Source organism: Macaca mulatta, chromosome 3 (assembly GCF_049350105.2).
Source record: "Macaca mulatta isolate MMU2019108-1 chromosome 3, T2T-MMU8v2.0, whole genome shotgun sequence".
NCBI classification, from domain to species: Eukaryota; Metazoa; Chordata; class Mammalia; order Primates; family Cercopithecidae; genus Macaca; species Macaca mulatta.
The window spans coordinates 177,427,174-177,450,670 of NC_133408.1; the positions used below are offsets into that span (position 1 = coordinate 177,427,174).

At 38.2% G+C, this 23,497-nt stretch overlaps 1 protein-coding gene across 1 annotated transcript in view; it reads right to left on the bottom strand.

The window, feature by feature from the left end:
• The window catches only part of DGKI (diacylglycerol kinase iota), a 453,887-nt gene that overhangs the window by 212,837 nt on the left and 217,553 nt on the right, over positions 1-23,497 (bottom strand). The window contains exons 7-10 of the mRNA XM_015134986.3: positions 18,409-18,480; positions 14,794-14,910; positions 4,289-4,363; positions 3,726-3,824 (exon numbers count right to left, since the gene is read on the bottom strand). Of these exons, the coding sequence (XP_014990472.3) occupies positions 3,726-3,824; positions 4,289-4,363; positions 14,794-14,910; positions 18,409-18,480 (363 nt within the window). The remainder of the gene's footprint in view (positions 1-3,725; positions 3,825-4,288; positions 4,364-14,793; positions 14,911-18,408; positions 18,481-23,497) is intronic.

The following is a 23,497-nucleotide window of genomic DNA, read 5'->3' on the forward strand; positions in this document are numbered from 1 at the left end:
TGGGAGGCTGAGGCAAGAGAATTGCTTGAACCCGGGAGGTGGAGGTTGCCGTGAGCTGAGATCGTGCCACTGTACTCCAGCCTGGGTGACAGAGCAAGACTCCGTCTCAAAAAAAAAAAAAAAAAAAAAAGTTGAAATTTTGGTCCCTGATTCCTCAAATAATTCAAATCCCAATAATACAATAGCAGCAGCGCTACCAAGCTCTACAGCTTTGCAAAACACCCAGTGTCATCTCTACCTTAAGAGTGTTGGAAAAACAAAGAGACAACTACTGCGAAGTTTAAAAGAAGAGATTTAGCAACCTAGGTGTTCATCAACAGAAGAATGGATAAAGAAAACGTGATACATATACGTAATGAAATACTATTTGACCATAAAAAAGAATGAAATCCTGTCATCTGCAGCAACAAAGATAGAACTGGAGGTCATTATGTTAAGCGAAATAAACCTGGCACAGAAAGACAAAAATTGGCATGCTCTCACTCATATGTAGAGGAGCTAAAAAAAGTGGATCTGACAGAGGTAGAGAGTAGAATGATAGTTACCAGAGGCTGGGAAGGGTGTGGTGGGGGTGGGGAATGACCAGAGGTTGGATAGTGAGTACAAACATACAACTACATAGAAGAAAAAGGTTCTAGTGTTTGCACAGTGGGGTGACTATACTAAACTACAGTATATTGTACCTTTCAAAATAACTAGAAGATTTGAAATATTTCAAAGAAAAAGAAATGACAAATGTTTGAGGTGATAGATGTGCTAAATACCCATTATACATGCCATAAATGTATCAAAATAGCATATGTACTCCATAAGTATGTACAAAAAATAATGTATCAATTTAGAAAAAAATTAAAGAGTTTTAAAATATGGGATTTCTTAAAAGAAAGACATAGAAGCAGTCCTTACATATGTTCATCCCAATACATTCCTTCAAAATGTTTTCCTTACACAAGTAAAACATTACATAAAGAAAAAAGCTATTTTTCTTGCCAGTAGGTGGCAATACTGCCCAGTCATTTACTTAAAAAACAGAAGACTAAGCAAGTTAAAAATGAAAAAAAAAAAAAAAAAAAAAAAAAAAAAAAAAAAGTCTAAAGCCTAAGTTTCAAAGAGGGAAAGAGACAGGAATGCTTTTATAGTTAAAAGCAGGTGAATAGAATAAGTAAATTACGAAAAGGCAAAACTCAGGATTTAACAAAAAATATCTATTTTTCTATTGATCACAGTAAGCTCCTGCTAACCAGAGTATGGTTCTCTGAGCAGCAGTATCAGCACCTGCGAGCTTGTTACGAATGCGGCATCTTACGGCCCACCCCGACTTACTGAAGCAGAATCTGCATTGTAACACGATTCCCAACCAAGTCATATGCACATTACATTCCACCATATTACTCCTCTGTTCAAAAGCCAAAAGGTTTTTTAACCTAAAATATTTTAAACAGCAAAAAAACTAGTTTCCATTGCATAAATCCAAAGTCTTCAATATGAAGTATCCTGTTTCTTGGAGACATGATTCCATAGGATCATTCTGATCTTTATCTAATCACATTTCCAATAACTTAATATGCATGCACCACTCATCATATTGTCCTCAAAATGAATAATCGGCATCATGACATCTGTTCTTCTAATCCTATTATACAATTATTTAACTATGTGCTGTATTCTAGCAATCACAGATTCAATGATGGACCTGTATCCCAACAGTGAAGATGCACATAGAGCAGTTATGTTGCAGTTCACATCATGCAAATGTGTACCAAGGGCTATCGGGGCATAGTGGACAGGATGATTGATCTCCAGAAATGGTTCAGAAAGGCACCACTGAGCCTTGAAGGATGAACAAGAATTTGCCACACAGGAATCTGCCACAGTAAAGAGCAGGAAAAGGACAGTCCTTCCAGTCTTCTCTCCTCTACATAACTAAGTAGTGTCCATCTTTGATTTCAGCCATGTCCATGACACCATTTCCTTATCGCTCCCAAGTCACTGCTTACCTCTGAAATACCATAGCACTGCAGTCTGAGCCACTCAATTTAGAAGTCACATGCAGTTAATGTTGCTTAAATCATTTTCCATTTGTTCCTTTTGTGTCATTAACAAACAAGATGTCTTTAGAAAAGTTCACTTTAAGCTTCCTTGACCTCTCTTTTCTATTTAGTGAAATAGGAAGTAATATTAGATAATCTCTGAAGTCCCCATTAATAATAATTTATACATAGACTGGAATAGGAACAGGCTATGTCTTAACTGGATCATCAGCTCCTTAAAGAAATAGATAACTTACAAGCTTTTGTGTGCCCTAGGAAAGAGAGCTTATAATGATTTAATAAACGCATCTTATATGTGGACTGTCATGACAAAATATATTTGAAACTAATTAATATGTTGTGCTCAGGTGGCCAAAATCATGGAACCAATTACATTTCCATGTTTCATGGTTCCCAACTGCATCTCTAACCTTTGATAGGACATAGAGATACTAGCCCAAGAGAGTGGGTATGGTTCAGGGAAAATTAAACCTCATTTCAAGGAAACCAATGTCTAGGTCCTCCTCTAATGATGTCTTAGAATTGCCATCATTACTCCACAAAGATTTCTCAGCAACTCAAAAATGCAGGTCTTGAAAGCAAATGGTTTCTTTGCTTACACAAACTCTTTTCTTTGTTCTACAAAATGTTAATACACATTTTTATCATAAGTTTTTAAGAATTTTGAAGAAAGAGATGAAAGGAAGAATAATATTTCATTTAAATCATAAGCTCCCATAAGAGAAGTTTTATTGTAATTAATACATTCCAGACAATGCCCATTGTCTTTAGTAATAAGAGCATCATCTTGGACCATTGGGTCAATTCTAATTATACAACTTACCTTCCTTATGTGGGATGACTAAAGGGTTTCAAATCTCCAGTTGTTTATTGTAAAACCTGAAGGAATCTTGTCTCAAAATGTAAAATATATACTTCATGGATAAAGAAAATATTTTCTCATCCAAACTCAGACGAAAATAACAGAAAATTAAAGCCCATAGAAGAGTATTGATAAGAAGCCTCAGAGAGTGGGAGGAGAATTGGATGAAGAGACAAAGACCAGGACTCAAGAACAAATTCTGTCCTTTAAAGAGCAGTGTGACTTTAGGCATGCCTTAAGACTTAACTTTTCTAAGTCAATTTCTTTATTCTCAAAGGAGATAACTATCTGTACTATCAAATTTGGGCTAGGACCAAGTGAAACCTTAAGAAGTTGATATTTTCTATAATGTTGGTGGTATTTGGTAGTGATTATCATGACTCATGAATCATCCTTCCTTCTTCTCTGAGGATAGGGACGAAAGTAGTTGTATCTAAATGGCAACAGAAAGAAATAAAAAGAAGTTGATAAAGGACCTCCTAACTACAAGAATTGAGGAATCCTGAAACATATGAACTAAGAGAAATTCTGGAATATCCTTTCTTGAAAATCTGTAAGGAAAAAGTCAGTAGTTAGGTTTAAGTGCCTCTGTTAGAGTCTTATATGGAAGCAGACAGACGAATTATAGAACATCTAGGTTTTACACAGCCCTGTAATGTGTAAAGCTATCAGAGAAACAATAACCTTGTTCCTGAGAAACCGGTGTCTTCCAAAGCCTGGATCCTAGTGGTACTATTTTAATTGGCCGTGAGAGTTGTGTCTTCAAGAACTTATCAAAACTTCTCAGTTAAAAATCATGAAAAATGACTCACCTGGTTGCCTCCACTCTTGGGATTCACAAATACAAGCAAGGGTTTCATGAGAGGAGAAGAGATGGGTTTTATCACAAAAGGACGACCTTTGTTTTCCTGCTGAAAGAAGCGATCAGCACTGTTAGGATACACATCCATGGCTTGAAACGCAACCCCAAGGCAAGGGAGGTGGAAAAACCCTACATTTTGTTTCCCAGGGCTGACTCTTAACACAACTTCCATGTAAGACTTGGAAGACAGTATCTCAAGTTATCATTTGCTCCAGAGAATTAAGCCAGGCTTTTTATTTTACTCTGTAAACTCCAAATATTCCAGAAATACTAGCTTTGATCTTCATCATCATCATCCTGGGGATAATATTTCCAGGCAAGTGCAGAGGTTAGTTTTGAGAGTTTGTTTTTTTAAAAATAACAGAAAGAATTCTATTGTGGTTAGAGTGCAGTGAGGAGAAAGCAGTGGTAGAAGATAGATCAGAAAAATCAACTTAGATCTGATCTCATAGGGCAGAGTAGGTTATGGAAAGAAAGTGAAAATTCCTCAGAATAAAACTCTGAAACACCTACTTCCATCCCTCTTTTACTGGCTTTTCTTTTAAAGCTTGTTCTCTTCTTCTTCCGATTTGAAGCCTTCAGTGAGTTCTGTAGGGAGAGAGAGAAAAAAGCCTGAGCCCAGAGGCAACCAGCCCAGGAGCTTTCCCATGCAGAACCAAGTAGAAGATGGCGGCAGCGCATGCTGTTCCACTGCATGCTTCTCATGCTTTCACACTTCCAAGCCACTGTTCATGGGTAAGCCACAGACAGAAATCAGTTGAGTGCTTCAGAGTAAGCGACTGACTCTCTACCACATGGAGAGGCAGGGAGTAAGAACCCCAGAGGCTCTCATGGACTCACATAACAACACATGTTATACCTGCCAACCCTCCCAGTAAAAATGGAAGAATCCCAAATTCTCTGAGGGGCTCCAGTCTCCCGCCCAACCAGGTTCGTCTCCCGCCCAACCAAGTTCAAGTTCATCTCCTGGTATGGAGATCACCTATGTGGAAATGTAAAAAAGGAGGCCATTTTTCACGTTTTTCTTTTTCTTTTCTTTTTTTTTTTTTTTCTCAGTTTACTCTTTTGGTAATGATCTTTTCTAGTAATAGTCATAAAATGACTCTGGACCCTACCGAAAATTTATGATCCAACTGTCCTATCAGTTGTCTGACTTGTAAAATGCAAAGATAATACTCACCTTAAATCACTATGACAGTGGGGTGGAAGTCATTGTTCTTTCTTTCTCTGTCTAAAGACCTAATGGTTTAAAAAGTTTCCCCCCTCCCAGGTAGCCTTGATTTTTTTCTTCTCATAAAAGTGCCTCAAACTTGTTGAAATACAGTGACCCCCAAATTTACTTTCCTTGTCTTTCTCTTTCTAGAAATTTTATAGACCACAATATTGTGATTATTTCAACTAACCATTTTCCCTTAACATTTGATATAGATGCTTTGAGTAAAACCTGTCATAGGGATCAGTGACAACCCACTGATTGAAGACAAGATAAAAACAGATTTAATTAGTGGAGAGTCAATGATTAATTAGACTGCTATCTTTAAAAGGCAAGATATTACTGACCATATAATAGATGTTTAACAAAGTGTTGACAGCAAGAAACGCAGAATTCTTAAATCAAAAGTTTACATAAGTATATATGCATGCATTGTTTGAGTAAAGTTGTCCAACAGCCTCAAGAAATGCAAATGTCTATTCTTCTACTTTTTAATGTATTCTTTTTTCTTTGAGCATTCAAAATAATCTTTAGTATAAAGTACATATATTAAGGCATCCAAATTAGTAAGCTCCTATTTAGCTTTTATTTTACTTTGACTTGGATTTGGGGAAAAAAAATAAGTTGATGTATGACCTGTGTTCACCAGGGTTGAGGGAAATTTTCAAAAACTACCATCTGTCCCAAGGTTTTCTTTCCCCAACAGATTAAAAGATCTCAGGATCTCAGAATCACATCAGAAAACGAGATATCCAGGAGCTCATTGGTGCTCTAGACCCCAGGTCATTCCTCATCACTCACTGTTGACTATACTTCCCCCTGAAAATAGATCTTCAAGTTTCTAAATTCCCAGTTAAATGGGTCTTTCATCATGTCCCTCACTGAGGAACATTTTGCATTATGAAAGTATTTGCTATATTTTGATAGATTTCTGTTTGTTTAAAAGGGAAGAAAGGTGATTTGGAATCATTAATCATTTAATCAGCCAAATGATCTAAGAAGAATGCTAGAAACCATGAGGCTGGCAGGAGCAGTATGTATTCGATGTCAATTAACAATGCTCGAAATGCTTCTCAACCATCTCTACACATTGGCATCACCCAGAGAGCTTTGAAAAATGCTCATGCCTGGGCCCCATCAACTATTCTTTCATCTGTTTTGGGTAAAGCCCAGGCAAGGATACTTTTTAAAAGTTCACCAGGCGATTCTATCACGGAGTGATGGCTGTAGAAAGAGGAAAGTGTGGAGACACATAGATTGTGTTAAGCAGAAGATGAACAGAGACAGGAATATACGTCCGGTATGGACTCTGAATCTCCCTGTTATGAGATCGTGACCTTGACAGAGTCAGTCAAACTTCTGAAATAACAGTTTCTTAATTTTAAAATGATGGTGACACTACCCACCTCATGGGACAGTTACGAAGTTATAACCAGCAAAGGCACGTGAAGCAGTTAGCTGGGTATTCATCCCACCATAAGCACTTCAGTAAATGTTAGCTCATTCTAAACAATGCCTCATTCTCAGCTGTGTGTCCCCAGCACTGAGCACAAATTCCTGGCATATAGTGTACACTCAAATCATTGTTGAAATAATGAATAAATATTACTATGATTCACAGCACTTACTGAGCCTCTCCTGATTTGGGAAAGGATCCTTGGGAAGTGATGCTTGCCTCCTAACTTATTTGTAGTTTTAATTCATTTACTGCCAAGAGCAATGCCAGACACCAAGTGCTTGCAGGATCATGCTATGGACCTGGGTCCTTGACAGGACTCAGCAATTAAACTCCAAGAGACAGATCTCACACATCAGGCTAAGATTGTTTCTTAAACTTGTCTGATCATAGAACTCACAGTATTTTCAGGTGATTTTGATGATCAAGTATGTATGGGGAGCACAGAGTTAGAAAAACACATTAAAGTAAGGCTTGATGTCTGAAAACAGAGCAGGCAAAGAACTCAATTCTTATAGGGAACAGACACACAAAATGGGCTTTTTTTTTTTTTTTTTTTTTTTTAAACATAGAGGTAGCAAATACAAGTGCTTCTAGCCTCACCAAACCAAATGCATTTGAGGCCTTCTTCAGTTCACAGGACAAGAACAGGGCAGAGACCAAGCACAGTGGTTGACTTACAGTACCTGGGCGCATCTATGTGAGCTCTGAGTAAGCTTACAGCCCTACGGATAGTCAAACACAAAAGATAAATAGTAGGAATTTCACAGCACACCTCAAAATCCCATGGTTCCCTTCTATTTTTGTATAAATACATATCTCTATTTTGTATAAATATGTATCTATCTCTATCTCTAGGAACAGATGGGTGTGAAGACAGATTTTGTATATGTTTTGACCATGATGAAATAAATCACCTACTCTGGATAATCTACAGGATTGCTTATCCTGCCTGGGTCAGTATTGTTGAGAGAGTTAAACAAAAGAGCACACTTTTCGAGAATGTCAAAATTACGTCAATAAGTTACTGTGTAGAATTGTTAGTGATATATGCAAGAAACCTTTAACACTTGTCCTATGTTCCAAAACAAACCATCTCTATTATACCAAGGGTAGCTAACTTGGTGATACAAGGCATGCGCTTTGCAAGATCAACACTAAAAACACAGTGAAATGCTGTACCCTCATTTGGATTTTTGCATTCTTCTGATTCCAACAGTAGCCGCCCCCTAGACATTCTGTGCCTGCTCTTTTGTTAAAGACCTAAAGAAAAAGGCTTTTTGTTTTCCTGTACTTCATACCAGGATAATTTTACCTTGCACAGAAATAATCCTATCAACAAAAGCCTGATCTTACTTATGACTCCTTGCTGGGCTATTAAGAAATACTTATGGGTAAATCACTCAGCTGTGACTGAAACTTAACTACCTCTTACTAGGCTTCCGGGATTTTTCCAGGTTATAAGATCACAAATGACTGGTTATAATAACAGATCTCAAGAGAAGAGATCTGTTCTCTCTTCTGTGTCATCTCAAATAAAGTCTTCCCCCATCATATACTGGATAAAACTCTGGTAGACAGTAGGAGAGGGAGTAATGGACTTAGTCTATGAAAGTGCATTCTACTTTGCTGTGCTCCCACTGGGCCAGGGAACAAAGGCTGCTCTGAGGATGGGCAGGCAGAAAGATAAAGAAAACTTATTCCAAAAGTTACGGACAGGGTGGGAACAGCTCCAGCCAGGCCTATTTGACTAATGAAGCTTTAGAATTCACCAAAGGAAATGGTTTGGGCAATTTTGAGGCTAATTTACAGGATATTATTGGTCCTTGCACAAAATTATTACATTTCATGGGTTCCCAGCATTTTAAGAAGATTACCTAACCAGAAGAGATAAACAAAAAAAGGGAGACTATTATGAAGAAAGCTCATACAGGGCTAGGAAGAAATGAATGCAGCATTGTTGATAAGTAGAACATTAGAAACAATATAAATATCCACCAGTAGGCAGAGGGATCAATAAACTGGGATATATCCACAGCATAGGATATATACAGCAATTTTAAAAATGAGTTAAGTCTACATATAGTAATATAGACTTTTCCCAAGAATCTTTTTTTTACTAAGAAAGGCAAGTTTGAAAGCATTGTGTGAAGAATGATTTATTTAAAACACACACCCTTACACTCAAAGTGGTTCTGTATTTCTTCTGTGGGTGCATTTCCATGCACGCAAATGCACAGTAAAAACTCTGCATATATCATAGGAAGAGACAGGGGAGATGCTTATCATTGTAAATGCTGGTGAAAGGAGACTCTCTTATCTGAAATGTTTAATTTTTACAGGGAGCATATTTATGTATTGCTTACATTACTACAAACTAAACAATAAAAGATTGAACCCTATCATTCTTTCAAAGAAACCAGCTTGTTCCCACTCAGTATTATGAAGTCACAACAGGCTATATTAAGGAAAGAGCATGGAGGATCCATTTTATATTCTTTTTAGAAGATAGGAGAAGTCCAGTGAGATTCATGAGAAAGTTACAAGAAAGGGACAGTCTGGAAAATTTAGGGGATCAAGTGCACGATATTTTTCCAATGGTGTCATCTCATGACACATAAGTTCTGTGAACGCTTTCTCAACTGTGGTCTTCTACAACTTGACCCCACAGAAAATTCACATAGGTCTCAATCCATCAGCTCCCAGTATATGCACAGGTATTTGAACATCTTTAATCTGCCTGTCCAATCAAAATATTGCCTAGTGATATTTTCAGTCCGAAAGAGAAACATTGACATTTGTAACTTTAAATATAACTTGGACTTCAAATATATCAACAGATTCAGGCTTGATTCTTAAATTCTGGGTTTTCATTTGAATTATTTAAAATCATCTATCTTCCATCATCTTTTTATTTCTACAAAATAACTTCTTCATCTCTCTAAATAATGAGGTGATGAAACCCAGCAAATCACCCAAGCAGCCCTCACTCCCTTTAGCATCAAGGTTTCACACAGCTGCCAATTCCACAGTTGTGCGTGGAATAAAAATGAAATATGCAGTTTAATTCCAACTCTTTATAAACCATGTCTCCTGGCCATAATACACTCAAATAGATTTCCTTTACTCCTCCTCTCTAGAGTCATTTGTTTAGACACAAATATACCAAATAAAGCTGACTTTATATAAAAATCCATCTTAACTGTTCTCAGTAAGTTCTATCAACTCCTACTGTCCTTCTCAGTCCTTGTTTCACCGACACTGCCTACATCCTTTAAGGCTAACCACAAATGGCATATTTTCCATTTAGCCTACCCTGATCCCCATGACCGAAAATGCTCCATACTGCTTCATATTCACACTGTGTTTATACATCTTAGGTAGCACTGACCACTCTCCACCTTGGATAGCTAGACCACCTTGGATGCTGACCATGGCTGATTTAAGCAACTTGTCTGGCCCCTTCCCCTCACCATCCTAGGTGTGTTTCTCCCAAAGATGCATACTGACCAAAAAGTAAATCTTCCAAGACAGTAGGAGGCACTCTTTTATTAAGGATTTATACATGGCTGAATTCCTCTTTCAAAATCCACAAACACTCTGCCCAGTGACTTAGACAGTTCTAGCTATGTTCCCCACTATTGAGTATACTCTTTGTGGAAATGGATCACGTCTGATTCATCTTTGGACCTTCTACTGCATACAACAGCATCTCTGAATGTAGTTAAATAAACATTAACTGAATTCAATTAAGAACATCTTCTCTATTATTTATTTTGAAGCAGTATGATAGAATATAGAAACATACATATATATATGTAAATCCTCAAATTTGCAAAAACATTTTACTCTGCTGTTCTCCACCTACCTTCCAAATTTTCCATTTGTTAGTCACTTCCCAATGTCTTAAATGAATTCTCTAATATATCTACCTCCAAGTCATGGCTAAAAGCTTGCCACCCATTGGCCGGGTGTGGTGGCTCACGCCTGTAATCCCAGCACTTGGGAGGCCAAGGCGGGTGGATCACCTGAGGTCAGAAGTTCAAGACCAGCCTGGCCAACATGGTGAAACCCCGTCTCTACTAAATACACAAAAATTAGTCAGGCGTGGTGGCAGGCACCTGTAATCCCAGCTACTCAGGAGGCTGAGGCAGGAGAATTGCTTGAACCCAGGAGGCAGAGGTTGCAGTGAGCCGAGATCGCGCCACTGCGCTCCAGCCTGGCAACAAGAGCAAAACTTCATTCAAAAAAAAAAAAAAAAACATTTGCCACCCATGATCTACACACTATAAACTAGAGTTTTTACTGTCATCTATGAACAGGTCACAGACACAATCACTTTTCTCCTTGTTTTCTTCCTCATGGTTTTTTATGTCTATAGAATTTAACATTGGTGTCAGAAGAGTTTCAACAGAAGAGTTTAATTGTTCAATATTACATAATTTATTAAGTGGCTACAGCAAGGTTATTATGGGCCCAGGTAGTATTGGCTCAAAAGTCAGAAAGCTCTTAACCACTGCTGCATTGTCCCCTATAGCTCACTATACACCAGCTTTTAAATACACTATGGTTCATTGGTTAACTTACTTGATGGAAAGGCTATTAAAATTGTAAAACATCTGATTCAGCAAGCTGGCTACAGAAAGACAGTGAGGCAGTGTGGCATACCAATAAGAGCTTGTTTTCGGAATCAAAATTCCTGGGTCCAAGTCCCATCTCAAACTATTTAATAACTGTATGACCCTGGGTAATTTACTTGACTTCTCTGTGCCTCACAATCCTCAGATATAGAGTGAGAATAACAGGATACCTTCTCATAGGGTACTCTGATGATAAAATAAGATACTGAATGTAAAATACTGAAAATTTTCCCAACACATTATTGTTTCTTTCTCTTCTTACTATTATTATTATTACATTGTCCTGAATCATAGATGGCAATAAAAAGGTACATGTTGAATAATGAATTTGGACTTTGCATCCAGACTGTGAGCTGTAAATCCCATATCCCATTAAAAGTAACCAAGACTCTAGAGAAAGGCTGATTCCAGGTATGGACAGGAAATGCATTAAATGATCCTGGGACGTGGTATTGTTCCTAAAACCAAGGAAGCTCTCAAAACCTCATGGCTCATAACAAATGGAGACAGACTCCACGTGGCAGAGGTTCCAACTGGTTGGAGGTGAAACAGTATGAACATAAGAAGAAGAACGATGACATCGTATTGAAAAACACATAATACATAAAAACATCATTAAGCAATTTCACAACGATACTCTCCAAAAAAAAAACAACCACTACTACATCCTATAAGGGTTGCTAAGGCATCAGCTTATTATTCTGAAAACTTACAAGTAAAGGCAAATACTCAAACATTTGTCATGTATTTGTTAGGATGAAGGAAATGTCTCTTCTAAAAATCATAGCTAAAATGAGTGAAAATTGGAAAACGACTCCTTGGCAACCCCTAATGCAATAATAGACTTTGTCAAAAATCTTTGATAGATAACAATGGATGGCAAGCTGATGGTGAACTTTATGATAGATGGATTAGGATGACAGTTCCTAAACCCACTGATTGATCTGAGCGTCACTGAGAGTGAAATGGCTGATATCCGCTTCCTGCGATGGCAATATGACAGAAATACGAAGCACTGCCAGTGTATCCCTTTTACCAAAAAAAACCCCTAAATATAATTGAGTCTTTGTGTCTAAATATTAGTTTACAAGAAATATGGGCAATAAGAGAAATAATTTGGAAATATGGTAAGAATCAGACAAAATCAAAATATGGGAAATCCTATGGGTAAAGTAACCCAATTTCATCAACGAGTAAGTGGCCTGAGAAATAAGAAGGGGTATTGTTCTAAATTAAGGGAGACTTAAGAACTATGTCAACAAAAGGCAGTTGTGAACTTTGAATCTTGACTTGAAAAACAGTAAAAAAAGATATATTTTAGACAACAGGAAAAAACTTTAAGGGACTATTAACATGACTGAGACAGTGGCATTTGGGGTTTTTTTTAGTGCTATCTTTTACAGAAGCATAATGAAGTGTTCACAGACTAAGTGGTATGCTGTATAAGATTTGTTTTAAAATACTCTAGTTAAAGAAAAAGGAGGGGGCTTCCACTTCCAGGAAGATGGGGTACACGGGGTGAGGCCAGAAGGAAATGGATGATGTGGCTCTTGACAAGGGACCACCAGGGATTCTTGTGGGGACAGAATGTTCTGTATCTTGACTGAATCAAGGCCAATATCCTGGTTGTGATTTTGTACTATAATCCTGCAAGATGTTACCATGAAGGGAAATTTTGGAAGGGTGCAAGTGATTCCTCTGTATTGCTTCTCACAGCTGCATGTGAATCCCAAAAGCAAAAGGTAATTGATAAAATGAAAACATGACGTGGCAGAAGACAAATGAAAAAGAATGGCAGAAAAGTTTATGGCTAGAGGATTCATTATAATCTTTCTCTTTCTTCATTTGCTTGAAAATTTCCATTAAAAAAGGGTCTCTTAAGGTTTAGAAAAGTAAACTTTGCAATTTCCCTACAAACTGGTATTATCTCCTGATTTTCCTAACTGTTGTGTCCACAGACTTCCAAATTCCCACACCACTAGGCTATTCTACACACTCTTGCTACTTGTTTCTTTCTAAAATACTATATATATAAATATATACACACACACACACACACACACACCTTACTCTATCACTCCTCGCTTAAAAGGAACTCCTCTACTTCAGGATAAAGTTCACGGTTATTTAAAAAAAAAAAAAAATCCCTCCACAGTCAGGCCTGAGCAATTGTGTGTTCATCTCCCACACACCCTCTGCATAAACCCTGCACTTTGGTCAAACTAGACTCACAGTTCCACAGATATAATTTTGAACACAGTACTTGTGCCTGTGTGCCTGCTACTCACTCTCTACTCTACAGACCTAAATCTCACCCATTTTTACAAAGCAGAACAAAACCCATCTTCTTTATGAAGTTTCCCCTTCAAAACAAGATTCTCAAGAGTAAGGATCATGTATTTTATCGCAATGCCTACTAAACTAGCCTTCCTGATACAATCAAGGTTTTCAATGGAAGGATGTGGATTTCACTGAATGAATGTTTAATGTAAAGATTTGGAGAGATTACCAAATTTTAGAAAAATTTAAAAGAAGAAATGTTAAAGAGATTTAAAAATAAAAACTGGAATTTAGTACACTTGAATTTCAAATAGCAATACTATATTTAATTTGTTTTATCACCTTGGGCAACTCATTTAACATATCTTGGCATTTGGTTCTAAAATATAAAATGAAGCACTAGGCTCCTCATTTTTTAATATGTAGATACTATACTTGCCTCTGGAAATAAATATCCCAAGGGCTTCCATACACTATAATTTTATTCCTAAACATTACTCATCAACAGAGTCTAAACTTTATATAAAATACACAAAGCAAAACAGTATCCCAGATCCACCAGTTTTTACATAAACCTGAGTCAACAAGAATGAATTACGTGATGAGTCTGGAGACCGCAGGAAGTAGGGCTACTGTGTCATTTAAAGGTATTGCATTTGATAAGACTTCCTAAAGTACCTGCACCCTAAGGGAGGTACAATCTTTCTTCCCATAGCATTAAAAATCTGCCATCCCATAACTTGAAGATAACTGTCAAAGATGTATAGTACAAAGGCAGAAACATTTTATTTCAAAGATTATGACCTTGTCAAGAAACCACTAAGATTTCCCTGAATACTGAGGTGGAGACTCACAAGGACAGGAAGTGCACTGGGGAGAACACAGAATGAGATTAGATATTAAGAGAATAAATTCTACTTTGCCTTAAGAAAAAAAAAAATGTCATGCTCTAAGCCGGCCTGTGTATTCAGGAAGGTCATGACTCATGGTCTGCCTTCCAGGTTGGAAGCGGCAGGAATATTAACCAAACCATGAAGCCTGCACAGTTTGCCCTCATATTAACCCTCTGGGGATGCCCAGGTTGGAAGAGAACAGAGTTGTATAAGCATCAGCTGTACCCACCACTAGTACTCAGTGAAACTTGGAAGAGCACCTATCAAAGAGAACATCATTAGCACATGAATGAGGAGGCAACATTCCTGCTCTAGAACTTTGAATTCATTAGGATGCGGAGGTTGATTCCACGAGAGAGCCCAACACGGGGAAAGAGATGGGCCAATGGGATGAACTGTGGAAGCTAAGCACAGGGCCTTGGGGATGAGTGAACAAAGGTCATAGGAACCCAAAGACTAGTCTGGGGAGAAAAGCATGAAGCAGCAGTTCATTTTTCTCTGCACTGGCCCAGCAGCACCAGAGTCCTGGCAGTTACCTGAGGTTTCTTCACCTTAATGATCCAAGTGGGTGGGACAATAACAGCAGCATGAGCCCCCAGGGAGCAGGGTTCTTCAATGTGATGCAGCATGAAGCAGGTCACCTTATTGTGAAACTAAAGAGAAAAATAGGCCAGTAAACAATTCTGGTCAAAGAGTAATGCTGCGGCAAGAAGGGATAAATATGTACACGCACACACACACACACACACACTCATTACATGCACAAAAATACATATGCATGCACACATGCACACACAGACACACACTGAGGACATGCTTTCCTCATCATGACCCAGCCAGCCCCAGGAGCTTAGAAACCAGATTTCAAATTTATTCCGGTTTACAAACTTATAACATTGATGACAAGAAATCAGTCTAGTAGGATGAAGCCTGCTAAAACTTTCTAATTGTTGCATGGAATATTTACTAAAGTTTTAGAGTCTTGGAGGGTTCTACTAATCCTGATTTTGCACAAAATTTTCACACACTTCCCTTGACCTGCACTGGCCATGGACTTGGTTGATTTAAGATAACGTTGAGAAGGAAATGAACAGACAGAAAGGCAATGCCTACCACCTGCCTTTCCTTTCCCTATCATAGATATAAACCCTCCCAGGTTGTCTTTCCAGTTTAGAGAGGGCAGGAAAGAAGCATGATGTCTGTTCTACAGAGTTGAAAACCCCAGAAGTAACAAAGTACAAAGAGATCGTTTCTATTGGGTTTGTCTGGGACTGCTAAAAAATATACAATGACCCTATTACTCTTGGCAAGTCTAAAGTGATTTTTGCTTTTGAAAGGAAGTAAATGTAGGCTAATGCTCGAAACAATACCACAGTATAAGGGTCTTAATTCTATACCCCAACAGTGACACCCAGACTGGTGACCTTAGGTCAGTCAAGTTTTCAACCATCTTTTGTGTGACTATAATGTGATAGTGGTGTGTAGTAACATTTATTTTTCTGAAAAAGAAAACTAAAATTAACATTATGCAATAATTATAGGCCTTAAATTTTAATCATAGTGATTTTAAAAATTTAACCTCAGTTTCTTCTTAGATTAGACTTCACCTAACTACATAATTTAGCATTTTAACTGCAACAATGTTAAAAGTAAAAAGTATCACTGATAATAATTATGCTGAAAACACAAACACAAATTAGGACCGTCTCCAAAAAAATCTGGCAAATATGGTCACTCTAATTACATTACATAACATTAGAGAGGTTTTTGTTTTCATGTCTTCATGTCTTCAAGATCTGCTATGATCCTGTGGCTAATTACTAATCAAGCAGTTGTGTATAAAATACTGATAAAATAATTAATAATTCTGTCTGCCACCAGTTATTTATGATCTGCAAACAAATATACCAGAGAAATATTATTAACATTTGAATACCTTCTTTAAAAACTGCTTTTTCTTCTTGGCAATTCAAATAAACCCTCAAATGTATGACCACTGCATTTCTAAAATGTTAGGGATCGCAGAGACTGCCTATGTCAAGTCTCTCAATGAATACTTGAGTAATCTCCACTCTAGAGACTCAGAGGTACATCCAAGATTGCACAGTTTTTAAATGATGGAATCAAAACCGCATCCCTGGAAATCCAGGTCCCAAACCCCATATTCTTTCTCCTGTACCATAAAGGGTCACATATTTATTTGCTTGTCTGACATCAAATATCCTAGAAGGGGTTCACCTGGACTGTGAAAACGTATCACCACTGTAATTTGTGTTCAAATCTTTTGTGTCTATCGTCCCTACGAAAATCGCCCTCTACAATGTGGGAAACTGGAAAATTCAAAGATATGTGGAACTGACCAAAGCTCTACCACAATGGTCAGGTGAAAGTTGTCCTTTGTAGTGATTCAGTTGGACTACAGATTAATAGAAAGAGAGCACTCATGTTCATTGTAAAGTGAGATTGAGTTTCCAAATTAACTGAATCTGGATAGACCATCTCACCACAGCCTGGTAGCTGCACAGGGCAGGAGCAGATGCAGCCGATCTGAGCACACTGCTGCCCAGAAGGCTGCCCCACCAGTGGGGTCTCGCCAGATCAGAAGAACCAGGAGCAAAGATAGCAGCACTGGGAACCCCTGCACCGCAAATGGAGATAACGCCTTGCTGGTAAAGAGTTTCATTCAAGGTCTAGGATGGCCTTAGAGTTGTGCACACATTCTTGAACAGATGTGCAATGATTATTTATGCAACAACTAACTGAAAGTGAAAGAAAATGCCAGGAATAAAAAATGTCGCAGGATTGTGATGCAGTGACGCTGAGCTTTCCAGACCACTGAGTCTCTATCTAGTGACGGCAGGTTCTTTTGACATGTAGGGGCTAGAGATATTATTAGTTTGAACTATATGGAACTGCCAAAATTTAAATGGTTTTGACCCACAATACGTCAATTTCATATGTTTCAACAAAATACGTCTGTTCCAGCCCCATGGCCTGTGTTTAGCACGATGTGTGTAGTGGCATGGGTTTTCTGCAATCCTTTAACCTCACCAAGACACCACAGCCTTTCCTTTGCAGGTCCCCCGTGCAAGGAAGGGGTTATATATTCCAACTCATTCAAAAGAATAGGGAGATTGAGAAATTACAGCAGGCATCAGCAAACTTTTTCTATAAAGGCACAGGGAGTAAATATTTTAGGTTTACGGGACCATCCACCTCTGTTGCAATTACTCAGCTTTGCCATTGTGGCACAAAAGTATCTATAGACAACACATAAATGAAAAAGCAGCCACAGACAATATATAAATAACTGGGCATGGCTGCATTCCAATGAAATTTTATTTACAAAAATAGATGGCAGCCAGACTTGGCCTATGAGCTGCAGTCTGCCAACACCTGGGTTAGACTATATGTTATCTGGTAAAAGAAAGAACAGGTGCACAGGTACACGGTTACAAACAAATAAGAAAATGTAGCATCTGGTACAGACAGAGGAATTAGGCTCTAAATAAAGTGGGGGAAAAGGTAGATTGAAGAAAAGTAAATAGGGACGTTACCATCAGATCCTAATGAATATATATGTTAAAATGTAAGAAAGAGCTACATTTCAGTGAGCATACAGACAACATCCAAACCTAAAAAAGCATACAAGAACCACTCTTCTTATCCTCACACTTAGCCCCAAAATAGAAAGTCATGCACTTTAAACATTAAAACCAGAAGAGCCAGGATTCGTGTCCACCCGTGTTGGAGGGACCTCGTATGTCGTACGTTGCTTTGCTTCTAATGTTGCACCTTCCTATATAGGAGGAGTTCTCAACAATATAGAGGCACTGGGGGGAAAATGTGGAGTAAGAAGTCCTCAATTCTAGTCCCAGTGTTAGAATTAGGGAAGGATTTTCTAGTCTTTGACCCCAAGCTTCAATGTATATAAAATACAGAAGTTAATTTATCTCTCTAGTGTATCCCAGTTCATCTATGCTATTGTTCTATAGTTTCAATCTGTCTTTCTTCCTCCAAGGATCCTATATGAGAAAAGCAATACATTAAATTAGGAATGCCTTCTACTTCCAAGGAGGAACTCAAATAATGACATAAGTGTATTCCGACAAAACATGAGCCCACATTGCTTTATTTCATCCCAAACTTACCGCCTGCTTGCACCAGGAACAGCTGATAGCCACAATCTCTTTACTGTGGAAGGAGAACTTTTGCTGGAAGCCCTGGGATATTAGGACAAGAGACAGAGAATTTAAAACCAACTCAGTTACAGCACACATTTGCCCTCCTGAAGTGCAATGACGTGAATAAGGCCAGAACTGTCACCCACCACTGGAGGGAAGTAGAACTGCAAATGCCACATTGAGCACCACACTCTCCACTTTCTGCCTGCAATGATTTTCTATTCCCGAAGCATTTCGAGTGAGAGAGAGAGGAGGTGCTGGTATTTCCTAGCCCACTACTACTCAAAGTCAAACACACAAAACGAGGTTTTTGAAAAAATAAATATAGTTCTGATATATTTTTATTACAACCAAAGGAAAAGCCACTATTGGTTCACATGGTCTTGTATAACAAAAATCATTCATGTTAGAGGCTCTATACACCTTTAGCGTCTGAGAACCCAGAAAAAAAAAATGAAATTTCAGAGACAATAACTGGAACTCAGGGTCTTGGAGAAGTCCAAGGGTGTAGTAGTAAATTCAGACACTTTCATAAGCCCCTTGAGATGTCTCTACTCAAAACAAGGAGCTTTTAATTTTTATTCTTTACCAGGAAGCAATGATGAAATCAATGAAATGGTAAACCCAATCCTCTTAAAGGAACAAACTGAATTACTTTTCCATCAAGAAGAGGTGATTTTCGGCTGCTGCTGTCCCTAAATAATGGCCGGAGATAAATAAGTAGTATTACACAAAGAATTTTTTTAGCCTTCCCAAAGCTCATCCATTTCCCTCTGCCTGTGAAATCTAAACCCAAACAAAAAATTCAAAGCCACAATAAAAAATGTTAAAACAGAGCTTTTGTAAGGTGATCCAAAGAAAACAGAAAGATGTGATAGGCAGGAAAGCTATTCAAGGCACTGGCTAAACAAGTCTGACTTAATGTGTACAGATAATTTTTAAGTTGAAAATCCATTACAACATTATTAAATGATGTCCCAATGGCATTTTTCAGTGCCCATAATCCCTGCCCATCTGCAGTACTTTATATACTACCAAGCATTTCCTCCTTTTGAACCTCTATCCTCTCTTGATTTCCTAATACACCGTCCCAGTTCTCTTCTACCTCTCCAGTCTTCTGTATGTGGACAGACGACCAGGACTGGTTTCACTACTTTTGCTCCAACCTCAACTACCACTTCCAGAGACATGACCTTAAGATCAGACTCTCCTGGGTTTTGAAAATTGTATCCATCAATACCTCCTTCTCAAAAAACCCTGTGCAGAAAAGAGTTAACACAGCAAATCAGACTTCTTAGAAAGGCTGCTTGCAGCTGGATGCGGTGGCTCATGCTTGTAATTCCAGCAGTTTGGAAGGCTGAGGCAGGTGGATCACCCGAGGTCAGGAGTTCAAGACCAGCCTCGCCAACTCATCACTACTAAAAATAGAAAAGTTAGCTGGGCTTGGTGGCAGGCGCCTGTAATCCTAGCTATTTAGAGGGCTGAGTCAGCAGAATTGCTTGAACCCAAGAGTTGGAAGTGGCAGTGAGCCGAAATCGTGCTACTGCTCTTCAGCCTGGGTGACAGAGCAAGACTCCATCTCAAAAAAAATAATAATAAAATAAAAAATTTTTAAAAAGTAAAGAAAAACTGCTTGCAAGGTTGGCCCTTGGTTGGCATCTGGGAACTTGGATTTCAGGAAGATTTCTCCAATTGTCAGCACAGTTAAGAGTGTCTCATTGGGCCTAAACTGTTTGCACAGGTGGGGCATGGTGGCTCACACCTGTAATTCCAGCACTTTGGGATGCTGAAGTAGGTAGATCGCTTGAGCCCAGGAGTTTGTGACTGGCCTAGGCAACACAGTAAGACTTTGTCTCTAGATTAAAATTTTTTTAAAAAAAGAAAAGAAACGTTTTGTGCAAACAATGTAGTTTATGCTGAATCTCTGCTGTCCTTCTGGAAGTCTGGAATTTTATTATGTGCAATGCAGAGGGTGCTTATGTAAAAAGGCCTCAATAAAAACCCTGGACACTGAGTCCAATATTCCTTCCACATGTGTTTCACAGTACATTGCTGGAGGAATTAGGCACATTCCGTGTGATTCCCCTGGGAGAGAACTCTTGGAAGCTTGTGGCTGGCCTCCTCCAGACTTTGTGCCATGAGCCCTTCCCTTTGTTGATTTTATTTTGTATTCTTGTGTTGTAATAAACCATAGATGTTAGCACTACAGACTGAGTCCTGTGAGTCCTCCTAGTGAATCACTGAACCGGGGGTGGTCTTGAGGACCCTTGATATGCTCCTCTCCTCCAAGATAACGACTCTTGCTATTTCTTCTTCTGCTGATGGTCACCTCCCATCCAGATTTTTGCTCCATTTTCTAACTTGTCCCTCCACTGATAGTCTGTTGTTCCCTTTATTCCACACTCTATCCTGGACACTGCCACCAGGTAAAATGATGCTTTCTAAGTTTCTGCCTCCCATTCAAAATACTTGAATGACACTTCTTTCCTTACAGATAGCAGAATAAGCTCTTCATGCAGGTATTCAGGGCCACCCATAATCTTCCCATCAATTTTCTGACATCTATCTTCCACTCCTTTGTATTATAAATTCCTGTCCAGAGTGAGACAGGTCTACTCATATCCACAATATGTTTTATTCTTTTATAGTGCTATTTCTTTATATATGGCTGTTTCTTCATTCCCAACATACCATCTAGAAACCTACCCCCATTTCATATACAGTATCTAAATTTGGCTTCCACTAAAAAATCTACAAGTCTCCCAAAATCACCTCAACTCACTGTGATCTCTCCTCCTACAGACTTGCCTTGCCTCGTAGCTACCCTTGCCATTATAAATAGCTTCCCTATGTGGCTGGTTATTTTGTATACACATGTATTATCTCTCCAATGGAACTGTAAGTTCTTTGAAGGCAGTCAGTCCTTGTATAGTTCTTAGCAACTTGGCATAGTTCTTTGAACATCATAGGCATGCCTGATATTTTCTGATTAATTGAACAAAAAAAAATTGCTGCTATTCCATCATGATCTAATTACCAACTTCATGCTATCCAGACATTATAAGCCTTACCCAAACCACCTGAAAATATATTTCCTCACAGCATCCTTCCAGGCAAAAAAACTAACCCCTACAGACACTGCAAAGACGGTAGGATTCTAATGTTCATTTTTAAGTCCACAATATTAAAATGCTGCATGGATAAAAATCAATACACTAGAATTTGTGGCACAACAGCAGTAGTAGCCACAACTAGAGGTCTGCTAAATGTTACGGTTTTAAATTTATCATTATAAGTCTTAAATGCAATCACCAGGCCACCATTCTCTCCACTTAGATATCAGATGGCTGTGCATCAAACAAAAGCTGAGGAGAGATGGCAAAGCTCAGAATCATTCTTGGATCTTCTTGTTGGCTGAGTGATCTTAGGCAAATCACTTAACTCTTCTAACTTCCTCTTTCATGTGAAAATGAGAATGATAATAGAAACCTCTCCTATAACACTAAGTGGTTATAAGCATCAAATAAGGCCATGCATTTAAAAATCTTTATAACACTTTACTTATGTTTGTATTTAATGTGTGTTTATATAAAATTAAGGAGTGCTTTTATTGCTAAGATCTATGAACAGGAACCTCTTCCACCATCTCGCTGAGAAAGCTTTCTGGTGTCTAATATGTGACTAAGTGATGCTCTACTCAATGATACAGGGTGAGTGTATCTAGCCCCACCTCACCACTAAACATTAGCCGTCTGGTTTCTGGGAGAGAACAGATACAATCCACTGTGGTACTGACAGCTAGACCGACACCAGAAACAAACAATAAGGCCAATCACAATTGGGGCACTGGGCACTACACTTATGCAGTATTGTGGCAGGACCCTTGGCAATGAGCCCAGTGGTAATCAACTCTGTGCTTTGTTTTAGATTCTTGTCTGGCAGACTCACAGCAACCATAGCTTCAGGCTTATCATCTAACACAGAGGTATAAATAGAAGCACATCAGAGCCTTCACGAACCAAGTTCCCACTAAACCACCTGCTATGGGAAGACTTTGGCCAGGCTCTCAGCATGCCAAAATGAACCAGATTCCAAATTGCTCATTTTTAAATGAGCAAATCTGCTATTATGGTACTGACAGATGCCCTGACTGAATTTCAACTGACTCTATGATTTTTAAGAGCTGTTTAGTTCAGCACTGTCAAAGAGGAAAATAGGGATGGGAGGTCAGATGCTTTGGATCCAACTGACTTCAGAATTGAAAATACCAAGAACATTGAGGAATTAGGTCTTTTTTTGTTCTTTGGGATTTTTCAATCAAACTTAACCTTTGGAATAAAGTTTAAACCAGGTTTATTGAGCGCTAAAGCTTTGTTGCCTTCTGACTTCTTCTGCCATCTAAGGCAGGTACCAAATGGCACTCAGTTTTACAGCTTTGGCTGAAACCAGTAAAAAAGGGCTTGACTTAAAATAAGCTGAATTTATTTCATTATTTCTGTATTTAACTTTGTTTAGGGTGAGAGAATATTCTGACCATAGGCTGATTCCCTATTTGATTTGATTTGATCCAACACAAGAGTTGATATTCTTCCTGCCTCCAAAACTTTAAACAACAAAATAAACCTCTCCATATCCACTAGCATGTCCAAGGCTCATAAAGTATTACAAGGGACAAACCCACGGAATTATAAAATAAGACTGACTCAATTTGCTTTCATTAATATTTATCTTAAAACACAGAACTCCAAACATTTTTGCACAAATACTTCCTATGATTTTTGAAAAAAGTACTTTTACATATTTTATATTTCATCTCTAAAATGTTTATCTTAAGTTTAACTAATGGCAAAGTTAAATTTCTAGCAAAATAAAATGAAAATTTTAAAATGAAACTATTGGACCACATATAAAGGTATCCTATGGGATAGCAATAACATAGTGATTTGGTACACACTAGTGTCAAGAACATTTTTCCATTTTCACTTTGCTAGAAGACCTCAGACTGGTTGTGGTGTTTCAATGTAACCACTTCCAACCCTCCAAAATTGACAAACAA